Source organism: Poecilia formosa, unplaced genomic scaffold (assembly GCF_000485575.1).
Source record: "Poecilia formosa unplaced genomic scaffold, Poecilia_formosa-5.1.2 Scaffold663, whole genome shotgun sequence".
Classification (NCBI taxonomy): Eukaryota; Metazoa; Chordata; class Actinopteri; order Cyprinodontiformes; family Poeciliidae; genus Poecilia; species Poecilia formosa.
In genome coordinates this window covers 51,925-60,851 of record NW_006800602.1, presented here as the reverse complement: position 1 = coordinate 60,851, position 8,927 = coordinate 51,925, and the positions used below count along the sequence as shown (strand labels likewise).

Below are 8,927 nucleotides of genomic sequence, written 5' to 3'. Positions count from 1 at the left end.
GATTGATTGATTAAAAATAGCAAAATTGCTGTAGTACAATCTGTCCACTGGGTGCCAGTATTACAGGAATTATTAACCGGCGCCAACTAGTGCCGAAGAAGAAAGAGTTTGCTATACCGAACATGGCTAACTCTAATTCGAAACGAGAGAGAATTGGTCAGGCAGCTGCCATTTTAAACACCATTCTATCTTCTCCGGAGGCAACCAGTACTTTGACAGGCGCATTAAACGATTCAACGGCTGCCCGCAGTGGTACAGTGGATTCAGAACTCTCATCTCTGTTCCGTTCCGGAGCGGCCAGAGAAAGTTGTGCGGTGCCGGTGCCACCAGATTATCAAGGTAAACAATTGCTTTTATTATCACTTTGTTGTTGTTGAAGCGGTACAGATATAGTTTTAAAAAATAATTCTGTAATCTTTATTCACTCGCCTCACCACCGCCACCTCATATCCTATTCCTCACTTCCTCTCCTGTTTCATGTCAGGATCGAGCTCCGGGGTTCCCAGACCCCCGCGTTATCAAGTGCAACAGTCTTTCGGACCTTGGTCTTGTACACGAAAAAGAAGGTAATATTGTTTGTTGGTTTGAAATCGTTATTATTCATTTGGATCGTCTGCACAGATGACAGTAGACTTTGCCTTGATAATTGGCGGGTCCTCAATTCCAGTTTTCTTAGACCATGTCCCACAAATTGTCCCTAATCATGTCCACAACTAGCATCCAAGCTCTCTACCGTCCTTCTAATGGCCCCAGTAATTGGCTTATACCTAACTGTTATATTTTTGCCTTGCCTTCAACACGCATGTGTCTCGAAGGACATTTTCCCTAAAGGGCTGTGCTTCAAGATTCCTGGTCTACATGTTTAACATGGGCTGCATTACAGTGTTGTCTTCATTCTAATTCAAACCTCATGCTCTGCATAACATGTTTAGGATCTTGCTGTGTTAATGGGGTTTGTCACCTATTAAGTACACTTCCCTTGTTTCTCAGACCCAGAGGTGTCCCATACCACGAATGCTTTAACAAAGAAGTAATACTCCTTCCAAATCCAACTTGGGAAGTGATTTGCCAGCCACCTTTAAAGCAATACTTGCATGAGAATGGTCACATATTGAGTGCTTTTGAGTTCCATAAGACTTGGGACTTTCAGATGGTGATCCAGCAAATCAGAGAGGGCTTTGCCTCTAAAATTCCTCAAAATGTCAGGTAAGTGTATGTTTCTATTATTGTATTCTGTTATTGTTTTGAAAGTAATTCATTCAAATAATGATAATTTAAATGACAATCCAATTATTTAGCCTTCAGATCCTCATGGGTTGCGGAAAGAAACTGATCAGCCCAAAACTGCAACACGGTCAACAACTCAATGGTCAGCTGATTCAAAAGGTTTTTAAATCAAAGGCTCTGTATGTCAGACCATCAGAAACACTTCTTGTAAGTTTTTGTGTTTCAATTTGTTACTGTCATTTTGGCTACACGATTTGATATTGACTATTATATGCATTTGCTATGTTATCTTGATATATTTAAAAAAAAGGCATTATTTTTGCTTTATAGCACCATTACCTACAGGATTCATGTTTATTTTATTGTTTGCCATATTGATAGTCCATAAAGAAATGTTCCCATATTATCTCAAACATGTTTTTTCAGAGAAAGAAATTAGGACTTACACATGTTTTTTTTTTTTTTCCAAATTACATGTTGACTGTGCTAAATCTTAAAGGAACCTCCTGAAGTAAGCAGTGAAACAACATATGAAACATCTCTACGGCTTACCAGAGCCACAACTAGACGTAGACAACAGAACACTATCGAGACCATCTTCTGCAATGATTCAGAGAGTGCAGATGAAGTAATGCTGGGAGAGACAAATTCTATCTATGGCCAATCTTATACAGACAATCTGACTTCTGTTGAAAATCCAAGTCAGTCATCTGCCATTGTGCATCCTACACCTATCAGTTCCAGTTCACCTGCTACAGAATTTGTTTCCGATGAACGCTGTCAAGACGAACCTACAGCACATGCATCTGGCAACTACTCAACTTATTTGTCTGTGATGTGTCATGTTTCTGATCTGTCCTCTGAGGATGAGGAAATGAATCATGCCATTCTGGCCAGTATTGAAACTCACTTGTGAGTATCTATTTAAGAAATTATTTCTGTATGCTTTGTCTTGCAGCTTGGTAATGTATAGTATGATAAGTTGAAAACTTTTAAAAGGTGTTGCATTATAGTATATTATATTTAGTAAACATGTTTTTTGGCTTTCATAATTTTTGGGAGAATAGTTTAAAGAAGTCACATATCTTAATGTTTGTTCACTTTTCAGATCAGAAACTTCAGCAAATACTTTGCCTGCAAAAGACATTCTTGAGGAGCTCTCCGAAAGTATCAACACTGGAATGCACAGCAAATTTAATATCAGTCGATCTGCAGTGTTGGATGGTGCCATACGGGGTTTCAAGAGGGCGACCTACAATCCACAATACTCAATGAATGTGAAGTTTTCCGATGACTTCGGAAAATCTGAAGAGGCAGTGGACTTGGGTGGCCCACGGAGAGAATTTCTGCGTCTTCTCATTGAAGCCCTGTCTGTGTCTCCGATGTTTGAGGGCCCAGATGGAAGAAAGAATTTAGCAATGAACAGTACAGGTTTGTGTAGATTCTTTTGCACCTGTTATTTCTTTCCAAATCGTATGCATTAAAATTTATTTGAATAAAAAAAATAATCTTTCATGTAGCCCTCAGGGAGGACACGTATTTCATGGCTGGAAGGGCAATAGCTGTTAGCCTTGTCCATGGAGGGCCAGCACCTCGCTTTCTTTCTCCAGTACTTTCTGATGGCTTGGTTGGAGGTCCAAATGCAGCTTGCCCTACTTTAAATGACATAAATGATGCAGACCTCCATGCAAAACTGAAAAAGGTAAATGCACTCACAAATTGTATTAATTTTGATACATAAGATTTATGAATGATGGTTATAGTGAGTCTAGTTCTTGTTGAAGGGGGGGAATATGTCTTGAACTTAAATGATATTGTGGTGTCCCTATTTGTGTTTGTCTTTTCCCTTTTATGGGAAATCTTATTAGGTATCTGACAGTTGCACTCTGGAGGAGCTTCAAAAAGCCACAGATCCGCTTTTGGATTACATGGCCAGCGCAGGTTGCGTCAGACGTTTAACAGCGATCAGCGATAGAGATCTTCTCCTGCATGATTTGCTGATGTTTCATATTGTACATCGGGTCCAGGGACCTTTTCAGAGGTTTATTTTTCTTCAAATAATTAAATTAATGCATTTAGTATGACTCTAATTGCATTTGTTCTTCATTAATTTTATACAGGTTTACAGAAGGCCTCAAGACACTGGGAGTTCTGGGTGCTGTGAAGCAGCATCCAGACAGTTTTCGGAAGTGGTTTTGCCACGAACCCCAGCCGTTAACGGCAGACGTAATGGACCAACTTTTCACACCTCGACTTTCCCCCAAAGGAAGTAACAAGAGAAGATTGGAAGAAGACGTTATTCCTTTGTGGAGGGATTATCTGCAGGATGCAGAAGGTATTTTGCAAAGATTCATACAGTGTCTCAGAAAATCAAAACAAGTTATGTTACAGCATAGAAATTTGAAAATTGTGGGTCCTGTTTGTGCATCCTACGGTCACATACAGTAGTGTGATTATCTTTTTTCTAGGATTGTTTTTAATGTCTGTCACACTACAGTGTTTCAAAACATCCAATTTTTGATGGTGCGATCAAAAATAATAATACAACAATTTTGCATTTTAAATATATAATAAAAATATTAATAAGAAAGCACAAATTTAACCAAAATCAAGTTTTTAAATTAATATTTGTGATAAAAAATAAAATTCCACTTTAGGGAATTGATTTTTCGGAAAAATAACTGATTGTCAAATGTAGCCACTCATCATTGCAGATGTTTTCAATTTCAGAATCACCACAACATAATTGTTATAGTTGTTAATGTAATTTCATGCAACTGCATGTTACTAGTATTAAAATCAAAATCTTTAGCTGTTTCAGATTTTTTTTCCCATATATGATTATTATTACATCAACCGTCTGTTTAGTTAAGTCTATAAAGGAGTTTTGTGATGTTCCTTATTGCTACTTATTTGTTACTGTTACATTCATGTTTATAGTTAAGCTTTTTGAGTACACTCCCTTTAAACCTGTGACATTTTCTCTCTATCCTCAGTTTTCCTTCTGTTCTATCCTCTAATAGCTTTAATTCATTAAGCACTTCTGTCACTTATCACTAATTTTCACATTGCTTTCCTAATATAACCTGCTGAATTTTTCCATCCATTAGGGTTAGTCTGTTATTCTGAGGTGTAATTGTAATTCTTTATCATTATCTTGCAGCAAGTTTGCTTCAGTTTCAGAATATAAATAGCTGACTGTACATTTTACTTTGTAAATTTGGTCTGTCGATGGGAGAATTTATGTTCCCATTTATCATAATCATAAATTACATTAAAACATAATTGCTTTGACAGATGTAATTTCATGGATTGTGGAAGAAAGACATGTCACACAAAGTTTTTCAATTGTAAGGCCAAATAAATGAACAAGCATAGTTGTCACTAGAGTTGTTTTAATAACTGTTATTGTAAAATAGTACCATAATTAATATGAAATATTTTATTCCCCACAGATGAGGAAGGTTCATCCAAGCTACAGAACATCCTGGTTTTTGCAACTGGAGCAAGCGAGATACCACCAATTGGCTTTTCTCCTGGACCATCTATTGAGTTTCTTCATGGCAGCAGTGAAGAAAGCCACACAAAAAAGCTTCCAATGGCAAATACGTGCATAAATTGTCTGAAACTACCAGTCCTGACTTGTTATGAAGTGTTTAAGGAAAACATGGATTTTGCTTTAGCAAACACTCAAGGATTTGGGAGAACATAAGTTTTTCTTTTGAGTGACTGAGATATCACTATGCTAAGTTGTGTTGAAAGTGTTGAAATAAAGTTTAGAGTTTGTATGTACATTTTGCAAAGGCTGGTCCAGTTAGCAAAGTAATGTTCAAAAGTTCAAAAATTCTCCCTGCTAGTTTGAATAAGGGGCTAGACATGATGTGAAAAAATTGCATGTTAAATTGATCAGTTTCATACAGTTTCTTTGTCTTAATCATTAATGTTCAAGTTTGGCTAAATTTGACAAAATCTTAAAACTTCTGAGCACACTGGTTCAATGCATCATGTTTTAATCTAAAACAAAATGTTATATGTATAATTTCATTTTATTATCCTTTGGTTTTGTACTATGTCCAATTTTAAAGATTTTAGATTATGGCACAGCTGCTTTTTATGTAATTTGTTTTTTGGAGGTTCTTTATCTGATGTTCTAAATAAATGTTGGCATCTTCTATCAGTGTTTTAATGTTTGTTGAAATGTATTGGTTAAATGACAGTTCAAATTAATGTATTGACCAAATATTTATTTCACATTTCTAACGACAATAAATTTAGTTAACAAGAAATAAAATGTATACTCAAAATGTAAATTAACAAATCATTGTTAACTTTTAAAATTTACATTGCATACTTAAAAATAATTAAGATTAAGAATTAAACAGTTCAACAAAGTGTACTACTGAGCAGAATAAGTTAATCCCATAATTGCCATCGTTTTGCAGAGGATCAAAAGTTTGCTGTATCAAATTAACTATCGTGTCATTTAAGCCCAAAGAAATATCAGGAATAACATTATTATTGGTCTGAATACCAGGTAAAGGGCCCTCATAATCTACTCCAAAACTATCATCTACCTCAAAAATGGNTGTCACAGTATCCAGGAGCTCTAACAGAGTTCAGATATGGTGTCAAGCATGATCAGCAATGCTCCTACTCACCAGAGGCCTCATGTATAAAAGAGTGCACAGCTTACTAAAAACTGACAAATTTAGAAAAGTGTGGGGCACAAAAAAAATTCTGATATATAAAGCCGTGCGTACACATACAGTGCCTTGGAAAGTATTCGGCCCCCTTGAACGTTTCAACCTTTTGCCGCTTTTCAGGCTTCAAACATAAAGATCTAAAATTGTTATTATTTTGTTTAGAATCAACAAGTGGGACACAATCATGAGGTGGAACGAAATTTATTGGATATTTTAAACTTTTTTAACAAATAAAAAACTGCAAAGTGGGGTATGCAATATTATTTGGCTCCTTTACTTTCAGTGCACCAAACTCACTCCAGAAGTTCAGTGAGGATCTCTGAATGATTTAATGTTGTCCTAAATGACTGAAGATGATAAACATAATCCTCCTGTGTGTAATCAAGTCCCCATTTAAATACACCTGCTCCGTGATAGTCTCAGGGTTGTGTTTAAAGCGGAGAGAGCATCATGAAGACCAAGGAACATGCAACCCCGATATAATGTTGTTGATAAGTTTGAAGTCGGATTTGGATACAGAAAGATTTCCCAAGCTTTAAACATCTCAAGGAGCACTGTGCAAACGATCATATTGAAATGGAAGGAGTATCAGACCACTGCAAATCTACCAAGACCTGGCCGTCCCTCTAAACTTTCATCTCAAACAAGGAGAAGACTGATCAAAGATGCAGCCAGGAGGCCCAGGATCACTCTGGATGAACTGCAGAGATCTACAGCTGAGGTGGGAGAGTCTGTCCATAGGACAACAATCAGTCATACTCTGCACAAATCTGGCCTCTATGGAAAAGTGGCAAGAAGAAAGTCGTTTCTCAACGATATCCATAAAAAGTCTCATTTAAAGTTTGCCACAAGTCACCTAGCAGACACACCAAACATGTGGAAGAAGGTGCTCTGGTCAGATGAAACCAAAATCAAACTTTTTGTTCACAATGCAAAATGATATGCAGCACAGCCTATCACCCTGAACCCACCATCACCACTGTCAAACATTGTGGTGGCAGCATCATGGTTTGGGCCTGCTATTCTTCAGCAGGGATAGGGAGGATGGTTAAAATTGATGGGAAAATGGATGGAGCCAAATACAGGACCATTCTGGAAGAAAACCTGTTGGAGTCTGCAAAAGATCTAAGACTGGGACAGAGATTTATTTTCCAACAAAACAATGATCCCAAACATAAAGCAAAATCTATCTGGAATCGTCCACAAATAAACGTATCCAGGTGTTAGAATGACCAAGTCAAAGTACAGACCTGAATCCAATCGAGAATCTGTGGAAAGAGCTAAATAAAAACTGCTGTTCACAAACACTCTCCATCCAACATCACTGAGCTTGAGCTGTTTAGCAAGGAAGAATGGGCAAGAATTTCAGTCTCTCAATGTGCAAAACTGATGAGACATATTCCAACTGTAACTGTATTCGTAGCAAAAGATGGCGCTACAAAGTATTAACACAAGGGGGCTGAATAATATTGCACGCCCCACTTTGCAGATTTTTATTTGTTAAAAAAAGTTTAAAATATCCAATAAATTTTGTTCCATCTCACGATTGTGTCCCACTTGTTGATTCTTCACAACATAATACACATTTTAGATCTTTGTGTTTGAAGCCTGAAAAGCGGCAAAAGGTTGAAAAGTTAAAGGGGTCGAATACTTTCGCAAGGCACTGTGCCAGCTCACCTTTCCTTTGCAGAGTTTCTCCCAGAAAACTTGCTAAGCCCAGTGGTCGGGGCGCCGAGGCGGTCCATCGGTGGTCCACCATGTTTTTGTATTAAAAGATCTTAAGTAGACAGGAAATGTAAAAATATTACTGGGTAATTATATGTTACGGGAAAACATCGCCAGTGATATGCTATTTAAACCCACAAATAGTCTGAAAAACAACAAATCAAAAAATACAATTAAAATGAATCAATTATTTGCACTTCTGTTTAATCCAAATTAAGTCAGCAACTCCATAAGGCCCCCTGGGGATTCAGGGGCCCCATAAATGCAAATATTTTAACACAGACCACAGATACATAAATGTAACATTTGTTCATTGAGATGATCAATGCTGCTAAATTTGATTTAATGGTTTCAGCATACATAAATTAAAAGATTTTTAAGTGTTTAACATTTAAATGTAAGATTTAAAGAAGCTGGCAAGTTTTCTTTGTAAAACCTCAAATAACAATATTCATAGTAAGTTTGTTTTGTTACCACAGCTACAATCTGATGCTGTGAGTTTAATCTTTGTTAAGTAGACAGGAAATGTAAAAATATTACTGGGTAATTATATGTTACGGGAAAACATATACTATACTAACATTACTTACCTACTGTCTTTCAACCACTTTGAAAAGCTTTTCTTCATCCCTCCAATATCTTTATCCCTCCCCCTCTTCCTTATTCTGTTTTGCGCCCTGGAGTTTTTTTTTTCTGCCGCCCCATCTTTAGCTCTGTGTTGTTGAGTGCACTACTATCATTCAAATTTAAAAGAAAAAAAACGCGCCTCAGCGTGTTCTCGAAGGGGTGCGTGCCCAAGCTACCTGTATACATATGTGTGTATGGGGAGCGTATGAGGGGCCGTTTAGGACAAAATTTACGTTTTGTCACTCACACACGACCAAAAACTCACACATACTCAAAAAAAATAGCCACGCACACTCAAAAAATACTCACGCACATTCAAAAAATACTCAAATTGCGTATACACACACTACTAAAATGTCACACACACACAAACGTTAACTTTCTCGCTCACATACACTACTAACAGCTCGCTCACATACACTGTACTGACAGCTCGCACATTCACAAACGTTAACTTTCTCGCGCACATACACTACTACCAGCTCGCACACATACACTGTACTACCAGCTCGCACATTCACAAACGTTAACTTTCTCGCTCACATACACTACTACCAGCTCGCGCACATACACTACTACCAGCTCGCACATTCACAAACGTTAACTTTCTCGCTCACATACACTACTACCAGCTCGCTCACATAC

At 37.3% G+C, this 8,927-nt stretch overlaps 2 protein-coding genes across 2 annotated transcripts; both read left to right on the top strand.

Moving 5' to 3' along the window:
- Window positions 1-6: 6 nt before the first annotated feature.
- LOC103130702 (uncharacterized) lies at window positions 7-2,001 on the top strand. The gene is made up of 6 exons (XM_016666122.1): window positions 7-339; window positions 485-566; window positions 991-1,206; window positions 1,299-1,434; window positions 1,727-1,915; window positions 1,966-2,001. The coding sequence occupies exons 1-6, from the start codon at window positions 123-125 to the stop codon at window positions 1,999-2,001; spliced, it is 876 nt and encodes a 291-aa protein (XP_016521608.1). The 5' UTR covers window positions 7-122.
- LOC107834560 (G2/M phase-specific E3 ubiquitin-protein ligase-like) lies at window positions 1,983-5,157 on the top strand. Its single transcript, XM_016666124.1, has 6 exons — window positions 1,983-2,139; window positions 2,336-2,658; window positions 2,748-2,929; window positions 3,096-3,268; window positions 3,348-3,562; window positions 4,683-5,157. The coding sequence occupies exons 1-6, from the start codon at window positions 2,063-2,065 to the stop codon at window positions 4,937-4,939; spliced, it is 1,227 nt and encodes a 408-aa protein (XP_016521610.1). The 5' UTR covers window positions 1,983-2,062; the 3' UTR covers window positions 4,940-5,157.
- Window positions 5,158-8,927: the final 3,770 nt, after the last annotated feature.